This window comes from Gekko japonicus, unplaced genomic scaffold (assembly GCF_001447785.1).
Source record: "Gekko japonicus isolate JY-2015 unplaced genomic scaffold, Gekko_japonicus_V1.1 scaffold2649, whole genome shotgun sequence".
NCBI lineage: Eukaryota > Metazoa > Chordata > Lepidosauria > Squamata > Gekkonidae > Gekko > Gekko japonicus.
This window is the reverse complement of record NW_015165902.1, coordinates 211,039-228,593: the sequence shown is the minus strand read 5'-3', so window position 1 is coordinate 228,593 and position 17,555 is coordinate 211,039. Positions and strand designations below refer to the sequence as shown.

Below are 17,555 nucleotides of genomic sequence, written 5' to 3'. Positions count from 1 at the left end.
GAGGGGATTTGGGACCTGTCATGTTATGTTTAGTTTTAGGTGGGGCTGTTTTAATCACCTAGAGAAAAAGCAGGATATAGCTGTTTAAATAAATAAACGAATACATACCTGGGACCTACTGCCTGCAAAACAAAGGTGGTCTTTCACTGAGCCACTACACCTCTGAGTGTGTTTCAGGAAAACACACCGAAAATCAAATCATGGGTCTTCCAGCATCTCATCTAGCTTGACCCCCATCTATTTCCACGGTGCTAAACATCTGATTCGTATCCCCTGGCAAACAGGCAGTCCAGTTTGGCCAGTGTAAATGGCAAAAGGGCATTTCTGGCACAGAATAAGATGACAGACCATTGGTGGATGCGCAGGTGAAGGGAGATATATTTTTACCGGGCTTTTTTGCAGAGCATTAGATGTCAGGTGCCTGAAGATCACATCCCCCCGGGGTGGACCAAGGGACGACTGACTGGATGCACCAAAAACAGCATCCAAGGTACTGGAACTGGGAGGGAGAGAGAGTGTCTCTTTCCTCTGCTGTCCACCAGCTGGATGGTCACATGTCTGACTGAGCATCCTTGTCACAAACCTGGCCAACAGCAGCAGCAGCAGCCACTCCCAGCCCAATAACAGTGGAAGGCGGTGGGGCAACAAATGAACACACAAATGGCATTCATTCGTTTCATATATTGTGTTTCCCCCCCTTTGCTTCCATTACTAGAACAAATGTTATGAATGGGTCTTTTTCTATTTCCATTTTTTTTCTTTCGATGGGTACGCACATCTCCAAATTAGATAGGTGAGGCAAGTGTTGGCCCCGTAATTATCCACCTTGCTTTCCCCGCCCCGTGCCTCAACGATTCTTAAGCTGCATGTTTAGAATGCTTATCCCTGCCCGTCCGAGACACCCATTCCTCGATTGGTATCTATTTAGGACACAAATCCAAAACAGCAAATATGTTTCTGTTCCATATTGGGAGCGGAAAATCATAGGTATGTAGAAGTTCTTTAAGGTAAAGGTAAAGGTTCCCTTGCTCGAAAGCCAGTCGAGTCCGACTCTAGGGTTGCGGTGCTCATCTCAGTTTCAAAGCCGAAGAGCCAGCGCTGTCCGAAGACGTTTCCGTGGTCATGTGGCCGGCATGACTAAACACCAAGGTGCACGGAACGCTGTTACCTTCCCACCAAAGTGGTACCTATTTACCTACTTGCAATTTCTTGCTTTCGAACTGCTAGGTTGGCAGGAGCTGGAACTAGAGACGGGAGCTCACTCCATCATGTGGCACCCGGGTCTTGAACTGCTGAACTACTGACCTTCCACAGCCTGCAGTTCAGCGTCTTAACCACTTGAGCCACCACAACTCAAAGTTCAGCAGAAGTTTTTTAGTAAATCGTTAAAAACAGGTCCTTCGTTGTCATTAAAAGTTGAGCTGCTTGTTATCAGAAATGTTTGGGGCACAGCTCGGGTTGGCTTTTAAACATCGCAATGGTTATAGTGCCCGAGAACTGGGTTTGTATGTTAGACTGAGCAGTTTTTGATGTATCAGAATACGAAAGTATATTGCCGGCTGAAGCTTCTTCACGAACAAAGTGAGAAAATATGAAAAAAGGCATGCAGTCAGGAGAGTGGATTCATGAACAGCAGTGACAAATGTCCCCGGTTGCTGTGTTTGTTTTAAAGTTTGATGATCTTGTGGGGAGATGGAAGGCATTAAATGAGTGACAGCACGGGACATGTTTGAGCAGCCTTATTGGCAGTGATCACAATCAAAGACGGTTACACATTCTCTGTTACATTTTTTCCGACATCCCTCTGTCTCTGTTCACCACTGAGCCTTCTTGACTTTGTGTTAACGCAATCAAAACCTCTTTATTACGAAGCGGGGATAGGAGTCCCTGAGAGCAGAATAACCAAACTCATTAAGGGGAAACACCAGCTGCTGTTATGATAAATGGACATTGCCACTTTCCATCTTGTTCTCTCCATGCCCACCCTCTTGCAGGTACTTCATAGACTGGAAGAGTGATGTGGACAACTTCTTTACAATAGACGGAACAGAAGGTACCATTGCCACAAATGAATTGCTGGACCGGGAGAACACCGCACAGTACAATTTTTCAATTGTCGCAAGCAAAATTAGTAAGTACAAGCAGGAAAAGAATCGCTGCATCCTGAAAGCAGTTCCTAGAACGCGTCATCTTTTATTCATTTCGCATGATCCTATGTTTGCCTATTTAAGCTCCATTTTTGACGTAATATGCATTGTTTTCTCTCGACAAAAGGCAGAGGGAGTCGTTACCTTGGAATGCGTTAAACCCCAGGATAATTCAAACAGTTGTTAGGCTGCTTCTGCCCCAGATGTTTATCTCCACCTTTGCCTCCAGCTGGGAATACTGTTTCTGAGGACATCCACAAAAGGCCATCCTTAAACCATCCACTTTCTAGGTTTCCCCTGTCCTCGTTTTGCTCTTTCTCAAAACTGCTTCACTATGACCTTTTTGGGAGAAAATGCTATTCAAACGTGTGAGCATGCCGTCTGGATAGGAAGGTAGTCTTTTTAAAGGTCCTGTGCACATCAAGGCCTTAGCGCTACTATGCTACAGCAATTCCCCCCTTTTTAAGTCCCCAAAAAAGCCTCCAGTAGCCTGACAGGTAAAATATGCGGAGGAAATAGTGGCCAATGGAGGAATGTGTGCATAACATTATTTGAGGATGCTCTGTTAAGAAGGCAAATGCCTTTGTATTTGCAGAAGCAGTTACTGTTTGGATGCAGTCTGGCATATTTCATTCCCTAGTAGTCCTCTTTTCATCAGTATAGCTTTAGTTGGACATTAACCATGTAATATTCCATTCTTCAACACTAAAAAAAAGCCAACTAGCACTTTCAGTGTGCCTCACTGTGCCCATTCATTAACCCAAATGAGAGACCCACCCTAACAAACAATCCAGCTGTTGACCTCCATGAGTGAAGGATGCTCCTATCTGGAGAAAGAGCCTGCACGTGTGGAGCAAGGCCACATTGCACATTGGCTTTGAGTTTCAGTGAAGGGCCAGGCATACTGCAAAGGACAGTGCTACATGAGCACAGTCAAAGTCCATGTGATGGGCAGGCTAGGTTCTGCCTCTTTGTAAGAGTGGCCAGTGGGAGCTGATGAAATGTTGATAAGAGGGACAATGGGGGGGGAGCAGTTAGTTCAGTTGAGAGTGAGGCTGGCTGAGTGAAGCTGTGGGAGGTGGGCAGCTCAATGCTGACTGAAAAAAGCCAACTTGTAATGAAGAATCCCAAATGCCTGATAGAGAAATAGTTCAGAGGTTCAGCTGAGAAGAAGCTGTGTAACATGCTCCTGATATTACTCCAAAGTTATATTCAGATCATAAATAAAAGTCAGTTCCTTGTTTGTTTAACTATGTGGTCTGGATTTGTATGGTTGCAGGGAAGATGGGTGGTGAACTGTGACTGCCTGACCTAGAGAGTCATGGAGAGTGATAGGGACTCTGAGTGAGTGAGAAAGTGTGTCATATTATTAATAATAATAATAATAATAATAATAATAATAATAATAATCTTTCAATTTATTAATCGCTCAATCCTACAGAGCTTGCTGGCTCTGAGCGATTTGCAGTTACTCATTCAACGCGAGCCTAACAATGATTTATAGGGGTAAGGGAGGACAACATATATCTTTTAAATCACACACTTCACAGTCGGCGAGGGTTTGTTCAGCTGCAGGGTCAGACGTATTCCGACGGCGTCACCTCGGCTTGGCTAGATGACGTCAGCTTCTCCAGGTCTTGCAGCGCCGCACTGCCACCGCCTGGCCAGAATGCCCCATTACAGGCTTCAGAGTCGAAGAGATTTTTTCTTAGGCTTTCAATCTCGCGAGCTGAGCATTCCGGTCGTCGACTAACACCTCCCCCACCGGGGGGGGTCTTTGGTGTGCCCACCCTCTCTAAGTGGTGGTATCCATTTTATCTACTCACTGAAGCTTTCGAACCGCTGGGTGGACGGTGAGCTAGGGACAAGGCTGGTAACTCACACCAACACGGGGCTAGAACTGACAGCCGTACTGTTCAGCTCAGATGTTACTAACCAGAGGATAAATCCTCTCTGCCACCGCTTCCCCATGGTGGATGAGCACTAGGATACTGACCCCCAAATTTTAAAAGTATTCTTGAGATGAAAAGTATTGGCAAATCAGAGAACACCTGTAGAGGTGTGTGTTTGTGTGTGTGTGTAAAATAGGAAATTGATTGAGGCCAGAACCCTCCTGAGGTACAATTCTCAGGTAAAGCATAAGGAGGTGCTGTGAAAAGGAGTGCATGATTTAGTAAAGGGGTCTGCCCTCCTAAGGTAAACAGTTCAAGTAAAACATAAGGAGGTACAGTAATAGAATACCAGGCAGTTTAGAAAGGGGGAAACAAGTTGGCTTTGCCCACTTGAGGTAAAAGTTAAGGTAATACATAAGAAGGAGTTGTAATAAAGATCCCAAATAGCCAAGAAAAGGAAAATAACAGGTTTGGTAAAAGGATTTGATACTCCTGAGGTAAACAGAAAAGGGAAAGTTGTCACTAAAATGCCTCCCAAGCAAATGAAGTTTGTGCAGATGAAGAGGGAGGTGCTGGAGCTGTGCGTAGTGACAGTGCCGTAGGAACAGAACCGGGTACCACAGAAATGTAGAAAAGCACAGAGAGAACTGAATTGGCTAAGCTTGAACAACAAAGTTAATGAGCCAAAATAACAGTTCAAAGAGAAATGGAAGAACAAATTGAATCAGCCAACATAACAGCGCGAAGAGAAAAGGAAATGGATTGAATTAGTCAAAATAACAGCTCAAAGAGAAAAGGAAAAATGAGAATTAGTATTCAGAGGGACTGAAGGAGGCTGTGGTCGTACCACTCTTGAAAAAGCCAACTTTGGATCCTTCCAGTTACCGCACAGTTTCGAATCTTTCATTTCTGGGCAAAGTAATTGAGAGAGTGATTGCAGAAGAGCTCCAGAGTTTCTTGGATGAGACATTGGCCCTGGACCCATTCCAGTCTGGCTTCTGCCCCGGCCATGGGACGGAGATGGCTTTAGTTGCCCTCATGGACAAGCTTCCCAGGCAGCTGGATCAAGGCAGGTCAGCGCTACTGAAATTATTGGATCTCTCAGCAGCATTCAGCATGGTTGATCGTGATCTCTTGACCCACCGCCTTGCCAACATTGGAGTTCGGGGTGGTAGTCTTACAATGGCTTGTCTCGTCTCTTCAAGGCCGGAGACAGAGGGCGGTGCAGGGAGAGAGGGTATTGCCCAGGTACCCGTAAGTAGGTGGAATACCACAAGGGGCCGTCCTCTCCCCAATGCTATTTAACATCTATATACACCCCCTTGCCCAGCTGGTGTGGAGGTTCAGGCTGGGGTGTCATCAGTACACAGTACAGTACCCAATACAGTTTTATCTGCTGATGGATGGCCAGCCAGATTCTGCCTCAGGCAGTCTAGCAGTGAAGCTGGAGGCTGTGGTAGGATGGTTTAAACAGAGCTGGCTGAGACGGAATCCTTCCAAGATGGCGGTTCTCTGGCTGGCTCAGAGAGATTCAGGTGTGGCATGTCCACTCCCAGCCCTTGATGGTGTCCCTCTGAGACCGGGAATGGAGGCCCAAGTCACAAATGTTGCCAGAGTGGCGCTCTTTCATATGCACTAAGCTAGGCAACTAGCCCCATACCTGTCTCGTCCTAAACTAGACTGTAATCCATGCAATGGTCACCTCCAAACCGGATTACTGTAACTCACTTTGCATGAGCCTACCCTTGAGGCTGACCTGGAAACTTCAACTGGTACAAAATGCAGCAGCACGGGTCCTTACAGGGATACCATGCACAGCATATATCCATCCAGTACTGCTTGAGCTGCACTGCACAGATGCACACTTTGTATCTGAAGAAGTGTTGCATGCACATGAAAGCCTTGAATAAAACTTTGTTGGTCTTAAAGATGCCACTGGACTCAAGGGCGATTTCTCACTAGAGCTGCCTTGTGGCGCAGCCGCCGTTTGCCCCAACACAAACATGTCAATTTCATACCCGAAGCTCCAGGGCTGCATTTTGACTCGGGGCTTCACCTGATTTCCTCCACAGTTTTGTGATCCTGGTTTTTGAGGATCATGAAACTGCGGAGGAAATCGGGCAAAGCCCCGAGTCAAATGCAGCCCCGCAGCCTCGGGTGTGAAATTAACATGTTTGTGTCGGGGCAAACGGCGCTGTGCTGCGAGGCAGCTCTAGTGAGAAATCGCCCAAACTCTGTTCTGTTAATTAGGCTCGTGATTGTAGAGAGACATTTTATAATACAACTATAATGTGTTTTAATGCCGCAGAAACCAGCAGGAATTTTCAGGAATGATTTCCGAAGGCTGTTCAAAGCCCAAACAAACTCACCACGTTGCTGCCTAGACCTCCTGGGCATGCTTTGGTAAACAATGAATCACAACCAAGGCCCTTTGAAAGCAGCTGGATGAGATTCAGATCTATCTACACACTCAGGAGAAATGCTGAGATAGTAGAACACATTGCACCACTTTTTGAAAGAGGACAGGACAACCTTCTCTGTAAAGCACAGGGAAAGGCACTATAGTGTAGTGTAGTGGTCCTCACTGGGAAGAGAAGTGAGGTATCAATGAAATGAATAAATATTAGTGAGCCAGCATCCCCATGTCAACGCCTAAAGCACTATCATGATTCCCATGGCCCTGTTACCACCAATGGCCTGCCTTGTTGTTTAGGGAATTAGCTATGCAGCAGGCCAGAGGGGTACAGGGACCGCACACCACTTGTATCCCAAGTTCCAGCACAGTAGGAAGACTCCAGATTTGAAGAGTAAATTAAATAGCTTTTATTGAAGAATTTCTCTAATTGCAAGCACACTAAGCATTCAAAAAGAGCAGGCAATACAGAACTAAGAAAGCAGAGGTGATTGACAGCAAATAGAGGGGTCAGTCACAGGGTGATACAACCTTTCCAGGCATGCAGGGGTCTATGGAGATGAGATTATGGCCCAAACCAAAGGTTTAGGGGTGAACTGCCAGTTGGCATCAGGGCAGACACACAAAATCTGAAGCCATGTGCTCTGACGGATATAGACATTGGAAAACAATACAGACCGATGGAAGGCCTTGGGGGTTGGTCTCAGGTGAGAACAATAGTTTTTCTAAACTGATAAGGAGTTCATGGAGGTGTGGTACCAGGCAGAGCATATTTCAGGTGTGACCCATGAGCTTCCAGAGGGGCAGAGTCTGGCTGCACAATAGCCTTGATGGGTCGAGTGCTGGATGGCTAGTTGAATGGGTCTTTGATGGCCACTAATGGTTCCCAGATTTACACAAAAGGTGGGAGATGGGTCTCTGATGGATGTCAGGAAAGATCGTTAATAATTTGAATGTTTGATTAGTTATCTCGGTATCCTGAAGGATGGGGCAGGAAGAACAGGGAATGAGACAAAGGGTTTCTCACATGGGTATAGGAATCACAAACAGGACTATGTGCAGAGTTGGAGACAGAGTTGGAGACAGAGTTGGAGACAGAGTTGGAGACAGAGTTGGAGACAGAGTTGGAGACAGAGTTGGAGACAGAGTTGGAGACAGAAGGACTATGTGCCAGGTGGCAACTGAATGGCTTTATAAATGCAGATACTTGATGGAACTGACCGTTGTGTCATCGCTGGGTGTGGGGAGAAGACTGGAGTTTTGCTCTGAGGGCTGCCTTGTATGAAAACCTGAGAATGGAGACCCTCCTCCCAGAGCTGTGGCTAGCTCTGTGTTTCAGGCCAGGGGTGCCTTCCTTTGGCCTGACTTTTGTGGGTCTCTGGTTCAGGTCAGGAGTGGTGTGCCCCTGCTGTTGGGGTTACCCTGTAGTAAGGCAGCACCTCTGGCTATAGCCCAACAGCATTTTTTCAAGCCACCACATTTCTGCTGATTGCAACAGCCACATAGACATGAAGGTTCACAAATGGTGCTTTCACATGCACTCCGTTTGAGCTGTGAGCCAGGAGACAGCTTTGCAGGCCCCAATGAGCTGTTTGCAATAGACTTTTGGCAACTGTGAATTGGCCTGTATTCTATGTGAGTGTCCCTGGCTGATGTTTTACCAGATTCTTCTTGTAGTTCTGCAAAATGTCCATATGGATTTCACTGAGCTTTGCAGCTCTGTCCAATCATATCCCATTATGTAAATTTTGACTACTCATTTCCAAGTACAGACAAGTTTCAAAATTGTCCTGCCATCTCTTGTCTAAATAAAGCTTACCAGATGGACTCCAGTCAACTCTCAGAAGCTTCAAATGCATTTGGACTTTGCCACTTTTGTGTGGAGAATCGGATGAAGGTCAAGAACAGGTGCCCACTTTATCAGCTGGGTCCGCTTCATCCCTTGGGCGTTCTGACAGCTGTTTCCCAAAGACCATCTGTGGCCTTGAGATGGAGCACTATCTGAAATCAATGATGAGGCTTAACTCGATTCTCTTTCCCAAGCAAATAAGCTTGACTAGGAGTTTCTTGTGCTGGTCTATGACCGTATTAATAAAGACTTTGACTTTAACTAGGAGTGATTTGAGATCCTCCAAAGTCTCCAAAGGATCAAGTTGGCTTTTTGCTAACAATAAATGTCATCCAATTTAAACTGATAAAGATGGAGAACACACAACAGGAATGAAGCTACAGAGGAATCAGGGTTTTTTTCCCTCAGCAGAGTCTGGTGACTCTGGCAGATATAATGCTGCTGTAAATTCATTTATTGAAAATATTGACGAGCCCGTCATTCTTCTGACAACTCAAAACCCACATGAGTCCAGAACAGGGGTGTGCATTCAGTTTATCCAAGCCAAATCCCCCCCCCCCAATACCTTACCAGTATTTTTCTGGTATTTTTTGAGCCAGATATCAGCTGGGGTATTTATCCCACTATCCAATATGGCCAAGCCTGAAAAATCCTGAAAAATATTTCTTCCAGGTGAAGCTGCAGCTTGGAGAAGGCATTTAAAGGGACTATGTGCCCTTTAAATTCCTTCAGAGTTCAGCTGCAACTTGCAAAATTCATTTAAAGGGGCCGAATTCCCTTTAAGTGCCTTTCCCCCCCTCCATCGAGGATGGGGGTACCTTCTTCTGGTCCCCATAGAACTGGACCCCCTGGTCAAATCTTTTTTTAAATGGGGGGGGGGAGTCTGAGGAGAGTGACAGTAGCTATGCTGTAAATTTGGTGCCTCTACCTCAAAGAACAGCCCCCCACAGAGCCCCAAATACTCCCAGATTGATTCTCCATTATACCCTATGGGGACCATTGATTATAAAGGTTCCCATAGGGTATAGTGGAGCCCCCCAAAAATCAGCAGTCCTGAATAATTGCGGCATCCAAATACCATACCGGTACTGGGATTTGGGAGTATACCCGAACCCGAAAAATACTGGGGGGGGTGTGTTGCACATCCCTAGTCCAGAATAGTCTAGTTGATGGCTTTAAAAATCAAACAAATATATATTCCAAGGGTAGGGATTTTTTTATTAGTTTTATTTTATTTTATTCTTTATCCAAAGTAACTTGGGTCTGTTTGCAATGAGATGATAAAAATGTAGGGTTGCAAATCTCTTGGTGGGGCCTGAAGTTCTCCCAGAGTTGCAACTCATCTTCAGACTACTGAGATCAGGACCCCTGGAGAACATGGCCACTTCAGAGAACATGGCCACTTCTATGCTATACCACGGGTTCCAGCTGAAATCACTCCCTGCATGGGCATCACTGCCAAATCTCCAGGAATTTTCTAGTCCAGAGATGAAAACCCTATAACAACTAGTGTAGGGCTGCACCACTAAATGTATGGCTCGCTAGGTCCAAGTCATACTTTGTGCTCTGCACATGATATTGTACATGAGGAAGGAGTGATGTTTGTGCACTCACTCCACTACCTCCCCACACATAGAGTCAATGCTCCAGGGACCGGAGTGACAGATCTGCCCAGAGTATGGATTGCCTTGAGTGAAGTTCTCTTCTCAGCAGCTTTTTTTTTTAAAAAATTATTTACATTTATATCCCGCCCTCCCTGCCATTCGGCAGGCTCAGGGCGGCTAACAACATATATAAAAATACATTAAATTTCAATTAAAACTGTCAATCAATATAAAATCATACAACTTATATTAAAAGATGGCGAATCTTCCGATTTCAACTCTCAACTGAACAATGTCTTAGTGTAAAAACTCCACCCCCTACAGATGGATAACTCCAGAAGGACTTATCTTCAACAACAAAGAAAAGACGCAAAAGATTGACTCTTGTTACAAAAGCAAAGGCATTTTTGGAACAGCTCCAAAACAACAGCGAAGGATGGAAGAGCAGAGGACAACAGCTTTGCCTATCACTTTTGACAGGAACAAAACTTTTAATTCCGTCCCCTATCCCACTTCTTCCAGTTTTTTTTTTAATGATTGTTCTGGGAAGGTGAAGATTATTAATCTGTACACTCACCACTGTTTACACACAATGCCTCCCATTGGTGGGCACTGTTGTCGTGGCCAGTTCTACTGTTGTTATCCAGTCTGTGTTTTCAGCTTTCCATTGCCAATCCATTGAATGAAAGGTGCAGATATCATGCAGGCAATACAGTTAGTAAAGTCATGCGCGTTAAAAGGAAGTATGTCAGATGAACCCACTTAGCACAACTGAACCCCACAACCCCCAGCACCCTTGGCAGTAAACTAAACAGACACATGGCTTTGCTTGGTGCTCAGGTTTTGAGCCAGAGCTGGAAAGTGCGGACATTCCTATTGAGACTTGCCCAAAGTACGTTGCCGTGTCCTTTGCCCAACCTTTATATCATCATAAGGTATGGCCCTTCTTGTGTGCGTAATTTACCGTACTGATATAGAAGGACATGTCAAGAGAGATTGGCATTTACATCACTCACTGCCACTGTTCCCTCTAAGCTGTGGATTCTTGTGAGCAAAAATTCTACTTTGTGAGCTACTGGCATTAAAGTTGTGAGCGAGCAATTTGGCTGCTGCATACATTAGTTTGCTCTGGAGCCATCCTTCCTGAGCTAAGACAAAAATGTGTGAGCCAGAGGCTAAAAAACTGTGAGCTGGCTCACACTAACTCAGCTTAGAGGGAACACTGCTCACTGCCTTATTCCAGATATATAGTGTTGCATGGGCTTATATACTACAAGTGTTTCATAACGTCTTCCTTCTTAATTTTTTTCTTAATAGGCAATCCACTATTAACCAGCAAGGTCAATGTCATCATAAATGTCCTAGATGTCAATGAATTCCCTCCTGAAATTGCAGTGCCCTTCGAGAGCTATGTGTGTGAAAATGCAAAGCCAGGACAGGTATCTTCTCCTTTCTGATGTATGTTGTATATTGAGCCATAATCAGCGACAGCGATCCTGTGCGATGGTTATCCAAGAACAATAGCAGTTATTTGTATGCTTTGAGAACTTCACATACATGATGTTTTATTTTTTTAATTGAATATACCCAATTGACTTTCTTTCTTTTTTACTGTTTATTTATGAATTTTCCATATACGTATACATACATATATACATTATCTGTACTTAATTATTTACATTTGAGTCTGAATTTTAACAGTATTGTCTATCCACTTATATAGTCTCGACCATCTTTTCAAAAAAACAATCTTCTCCTTTCCCCTGAATTAACAAGCTCAATTTGTCCATTTCTGCTAGGTTTAACAATTTTAAACTTATTTCTTCCCTAGTAGGAGTTGTTTCGGATTTCCAGTGCTTAGCCAAAAGTATTCTGGCTGATGTTAGTATAAGCACCACTAAATAGGCGTCATCATAACTAAGATTTTCCGGCATTAGATGTCAATGAATTCCCTCCTGAAATTGCAGTGCCCTTCAAGAGCTATGTGTGTGAAAATGCAAATTTAACAAGTATGTTTCTGGGTTCAATAAGAGAACTAGCCAGTCTAGTGGGAACTTTTCTAAACAAACAAATATATCGTATAAAAATGGAAGTGTTCGCCGTCATTCATGTCTTTGCTTAGATTACTTTAGATTCAGGGGTCATTTTGTAGAAAAAGAGGTGCAGGAGCTCATTAGCATAACTTATTTGCATATGCCACATCACCAGAAGTGGGTCAGAAGGCAACACCCACCACTCAGGCTCCACTGGACTGTTTTGGATTGCTAGATCCAACATGCAGATCTGTCCTCGCAGAGGAGGGAGAGCTTGTACCTGAATAAAACTTGGTCTTAAAGGTGCCACTGGACTATTTTGGACCGGGGGGCTGGGGGGAGCTCTGCAACTGACCTGTCTGCTTCTTGCTCTGGCTGAGAGCTGCTGGGAGCAGGGGGTGGGGCTTGTTGCATGTGCCTGCCCCCTGGGCTCTTTACTGCCAGAGCTCCGCTCCTGTGCACTCCTGCAGGAAATTACCCCTGTTTAGATTAGTCCTTAGATACTCCAAATGAGGAAGGCTGGAATCTCACTTCTGCCACAGGCTGTCCCTAGAAGCAAAGCACAGCTCTCATTGGAAGCTCTCCTGGAGCAGCCAAGATGGGGTGGACCAGAGTAGGCACAATAACAGTAATAATAATGCTTGGCATTTCTATGGCACTTCAAGACGTTCCACATATAATCCCAAGAACATGTCTGTAACATAAGCAAATGATGTTATCCCCATTTTATGGATTCCAGACTGAGTTAGTGACTTCCTTTCATATAGCTCACACCCGGAACCATAATGGTACACCAGTTCTCAACGGTAGACCAGGCATGTCCAGCCTATGACCCACCTGCACATGACAGGTCTAAAGGTAAAGGTAAAGGTTTCCCTTGCTCGAGCGCTAGTCTGACTCTAGGGGGTGGTGCTCATCTCCGTTTCCAAGCCAAAGAGCCAGCACTGTCCAAAGACATTTCCATGGTCATGTGGCTGGCATGACTAAATGCTGAAACGCACAGAATGCTGTTACCTTCCCACCAAAGTGGTACCTATTTATCTACTTGCAATTTCTTGCATTCAAACTGCTAGGTTGGCAGGAGCTGGGGCCAGAGACGAAAGCTCACTCCGTCACGCGGCACTCGGGTCTTGAACTGCCAAACTACAGACCTTCCACTCTGCAGCTCAATGTCTTAACCTCTAAGCCACTGCGGCTCCTATGACAGGCCTACAGGAGCGTGATCATTTTGTCTGGGATTGCAAAAATCACTGTGGGTCAAGCACATGCCAAGGCAGAATACGTGGCTGGGAGGTCACAGGCGGCTTGATAGGTCACAAGCTGTAGTAAGCTTACATTAAGCGACTGATGCTGCGCCTCTTCTGCAAATTAAGCGTGACTCTCTCAGAAAGAAGTATTCAGTCACCATCTAGTGGGCCTTCGGGATCCACTGAAGTTAGGCAGTATAATCACAAGTTCCTGAGATGGGAACAAAAATCATAAAAATTCAGCAATTTCCTGCCGGACAGGGAGAAATACTGTCTAGTAAAAACACAAAGTATACAGCAAGTGTAAATTCTGCTAACCTTCACTCCCTCGTTCTGCACATTTCCTCCCCTCATTAGCAGTTTCCGTGAACTCAACTTCTCTTGCGGCCCTGCTCAACGGGAATAAAGGCAACCAAATATCCTGCCATTTGCTCTTGTTTTATAAGCTCTGCAGAGTCGGAGGGGAGAGTTGTGAGGCCCCGGGCCATAACAGTTTGTTCGGATTGCATTCAAAAACCATTGCCCAGAGGAGAGAGGACTTGCAGCCTCGACAATTCCGTTGCTTGAGTTATTATACCTACAGAATGAAAATGTTTCCTTGATCTCTTCCAGATAGGCAGTAATCAGTTATAAACAATTGTCCACAGAAGCTGCTTATACAGGCTTTTTTTTATGACATGTGCTTCTCTGAGGCACATAAAGCATGGATACGTTACGGCAAAAGTCCAAAACGAGGATGCTGTCAGCAGTGGCCTGGGAGAGTTGACAATCGGACATGTCTTGTGCTGAATTTCCAAAGATACAGAGGTAAAGTTTCCCTTGCTTGAAAGCCAGTCGAATCCGACTCTAGGGTTGCGGTGCTCATCTCCATTTCAAAGCCGAAGAGCCAGCGCTATCCGAAGACATTTCCGTGGTCATGTGGCCAGCATGACTAAACACCAAGGCGCACAGAACGCTGTTACCTTCCCACTGAAGTGGTACCTATTTATCTACTTGCAATTTCTTGCTTTCGAACTGCTAGGTTGGCAGGAGCTGGAACTAGAGACGGGAGCTCACTCCCTCATGCGGCACACTCGGGTCTCGAACTGCTGAACTACCGACCTTCCACAGCCTGCCGTTCAGCGTCTTAACCACTTGAGCTACCGCAGCTCCCAAAGATACAGAGGCAGAAGGGCAAATAGAATCTATCACCTGAGGTCACCTGTTCACTAGCATACGTAATGTTCAAACATTGACTTAGGTAGTTCCTTCATGAGACAATGCAGTGTAGTGGTTACAGTGTCTGGCTAGGATCTCGGAGACTCACGTTGGAATCCCCACTCTGTCACGGGTAATAATAATTATCATATGGCATTGTGTGTAGAATAGCCAGGTGAGCCTAAGATTGCCTGGCAGCCAGAAGTTCTAGCTCCCTTGGATCCGTGCATCCCTAGCTGTTCCGTTTGCTCTTCCTTTGTATAGCGGCACAAGGGACCATAGGAAAACCCACTAAAAAGGAATAAACATTGTGGGAACAAGTGGGGAACCGTATATGTTTATGGATGTATTTTATAGAGAGCTATGTTTGTGCAACCTTTTCTGCATCCATTCTCCCAGGCATTTGCCCACCTACCATTGAGACCATGCACATCCGATATTGGTATTCCCACACAGCTTACACACACTATCCACAAACCACTCTCATACACAAGCACTCACAAGTATTCAGCACTTAGCTGATTCAGCACTTAGCTGATAGAGTCTCTTTGCTTCAACAGAACAAGGTCCTATTTGTCCTGAAGCCTTCTGATTAAAATTCCGAGCAGTCAGTATGTTTATAGATACACAGACACCTGGACAGCTGAACCAATGACAAAGGGCTTCACTTTTCACTCCACTGAGGCCAAGTTTCTTCCAGCCAATAGCTACAGAGTTTTCACAGCCGACAGCTGAGTTTTTCTGCAAATCTGTTTTTATTTGATAACTCGGTTTTTAAAATTTCTGCAGCCCTATTAAGTGCCCTTTACAGATTGATCAAAGCTAGCTTTGACTTTGCAGACAGATGCGCAGACCAAAGACCAGAGAATCACGTTACTTCCAGAGATTGGGGGCGGGGGTTGGCAGGCAATCCTCTCACATACCATCTTTCCATATTTTACTTAAAACATCATTTGGGGAGGGGGGTTTAGCAAAGTTCCAGTAGGCCCAGAGGTGTGTGTTGTCCCTCAATATTCTCTAGTTCTAATTTTGTTATTTGATTATCGTGTTAAGATTTTTTCTGGTTCCATCAGAGAGCTATGCCCCAGCATTGTTTCATTGTTTTATAGGTGATTCAGATTGTCGGTGCTGCGGATAAGGATTTGTCGCCTGCTGGGCAAAGATTCTCCTTTCGACTGTCACCGGAAATTACTGCGAAGCCAAACTTCACAGTCCATGATTACAGAAGTAAGGTTGTTTTTTTTGTCCATTATTTTGTCCTCTTACTGCCATACCTACAGCCCTGAGAGTCTGGTGTGTGTGTGTGTGTGTGTGTGTGTGGTTTCAGATGCTGAGCAAGAGCAGCACAAGCATTTCAGGTTCAACATTGCTGGCTGTAGGATGACCAGCTGAAGGTGCGGCATCCTCCCTAGTTTGGTGTAGTGGTTAAGAGCAGCAGACTTTAATCTGGAGAACCAGGTTTGATTCCCCAATCCTCCTCCACATGCAGCCAGCTGGGTGACCTTTGGTAAGTCACAGTTCTCTCAGAGCTATTCTGTCAAGGAGAGGAGATTGGATTTATACCCCGCCCTTCACTTGGAGTCTCAGAGCGGCTTACAAACTCCTTTCCCTTCCCCTCCCCACAACAGACACCCTGGGAGGTGGGTGGGGCTGAGAGAGCTCTGAGACAAACTGCTCTTTTTCAAGGACAGCTGTGCCAGAGCTTGTGACTGACCCAAGGTCACATCAGCAGGTGCAAGTGGAGGAGTGGGGAATCAAACCCGGTTCTCCCAGATTAGAGTCCGCACACTTAACCACTACACCAAACTGGCTCTCAAGGGCAGTGCTCTCAGAGCTCTTCTAGCCCCATCTACCTCACAGGGTGTCTGTTGTGGGGAGAGGAAGGGAAGGTGATTGTAAGCCTCTTTATGATTCCAACTGGTGGGTGAGGTATAAATCCAACTCCCCCTCGCCTTCTCCTTCTCCTCCTCCTCCTCCTCCTCCTCCTCCTCCTCTCAGCAGCAGCAGCAGCAGCAGTCCTGCTGATAATTTTGGATTTTGCTATCTTTTAACCTAGTTTCCAATTGTGAGTGGGTGGGGATGAGATTAATACAGGGCAAATTTTATTATTTTATTAAAGAATCTTCTCCAACTTTTGCTCACATCAGGCAGTGTGATACATATTTGGAAGGCAGATCTATTCTGAGCTTCTTACACATCAAAAACACAAAGGTTTCTGCTCTACGTAGGAACAGAGAATGGATCACACATCCCTTAGAATTTTTAAGGCTGGTGTCTTTCTCCAGGTAGCCCACACTGGAAGGGGGATGTCCGCTGCCTGAACCAAATGCCCGGCGGAAGAGCTCCGTCTTGCAGGCCCTTCGTTTATGCAGAAAAGAGCAAGTGGCTGAGTCAACAGAGCGGGCCCTGGGTTGGATCCGACCACTCTTTTTTTTCCGGTGGTGAAGAGGGAAGGGGTTCCCCTTTGGCCACCAAAAGGGCTGTCCTGGGGATAATTGGATCTGCATGGGAAAAGAGCCATATGGAATGGGGGCTGTAGGAAAGAGGGGAATGGGGTGAAATGGAGTGGGAAAGGAGGCTGGCTCCAACTCCCTGCGCACGTTGTGACCTGCCCTGCTGAAGACAGCCTGCCGGCCATATTTGGTGGCCTGTCGGGCTCTGGATGAGATACCCACTGGGGCAGCAGAAAGGGAGAGGAGGGTAATGAAACTGCTGGCCCATCTCCATGGCTGGTAGAAAGGCTGCAGCTTAGGAAGTCACCAAGCATGCAGCGCGGCAGCAGGACCCCATGGATCTGTGCTCAAAACTCAGCTCGGCTATAAATTCACTGGGTTGGCCAGTTTTTGCCAGCTGAGGATCAGTAATAGGTAAGTTGAGGGGGAGGTGTTGCTGAACACCTAGCAAGGGAGTGGGCCGTAAATCCAAAATGAAAATCAACTTTTGTGGTTTGAGCAGGGGTTGGGAACTGAAAATGACCGAGCACCATACCCCCACTACTACTTACATCCCGTCGCTTTTTTGAAGCTCAGATTTAAAAGATTTGAAGAGCAGCTGTAATTAGCTCAAGCCCTCTCCACTCTGACATGGAAGCCTGCTGGGTGACCCTGTGTCAATCATTATTATCCCCCCCTCTCTCTCTCCCTCTCTCCCTCCCTCCCTCTCTCCCTCCCTCT

The 17,555-nt window shown here is 45.7% G+C and overlaps 1 protein-coding gene across 1 annotated transcript in view; it reads left to right on the top strand.

The window, feature by feature from the left end:
- Window positions 1–17,555, top strand: part of LOC107110576 (cadherin-12-like) — a 46,212-nt gene that overhangs the window by 22,561 nt on the left and 6,096 nt on the right. The window contains exons 3-5 of the mRNA XM_015411374.1: window positions 1,995–2,131; window positions 11,223–11,344; window positions 15,492–15,609. Of these exons, the coding sequence (XP_015266860.1) occupies window positions 1,995–2,131; window positions 11,223–11,344; window positions 15,492–15,609 (377 nt within the window). The remainder of the gene's footprint in view (window positions 1–1,994; window positions 2,132–11,222; window positions 11,345–15,491; window positions 15,610–17,555) is intronic.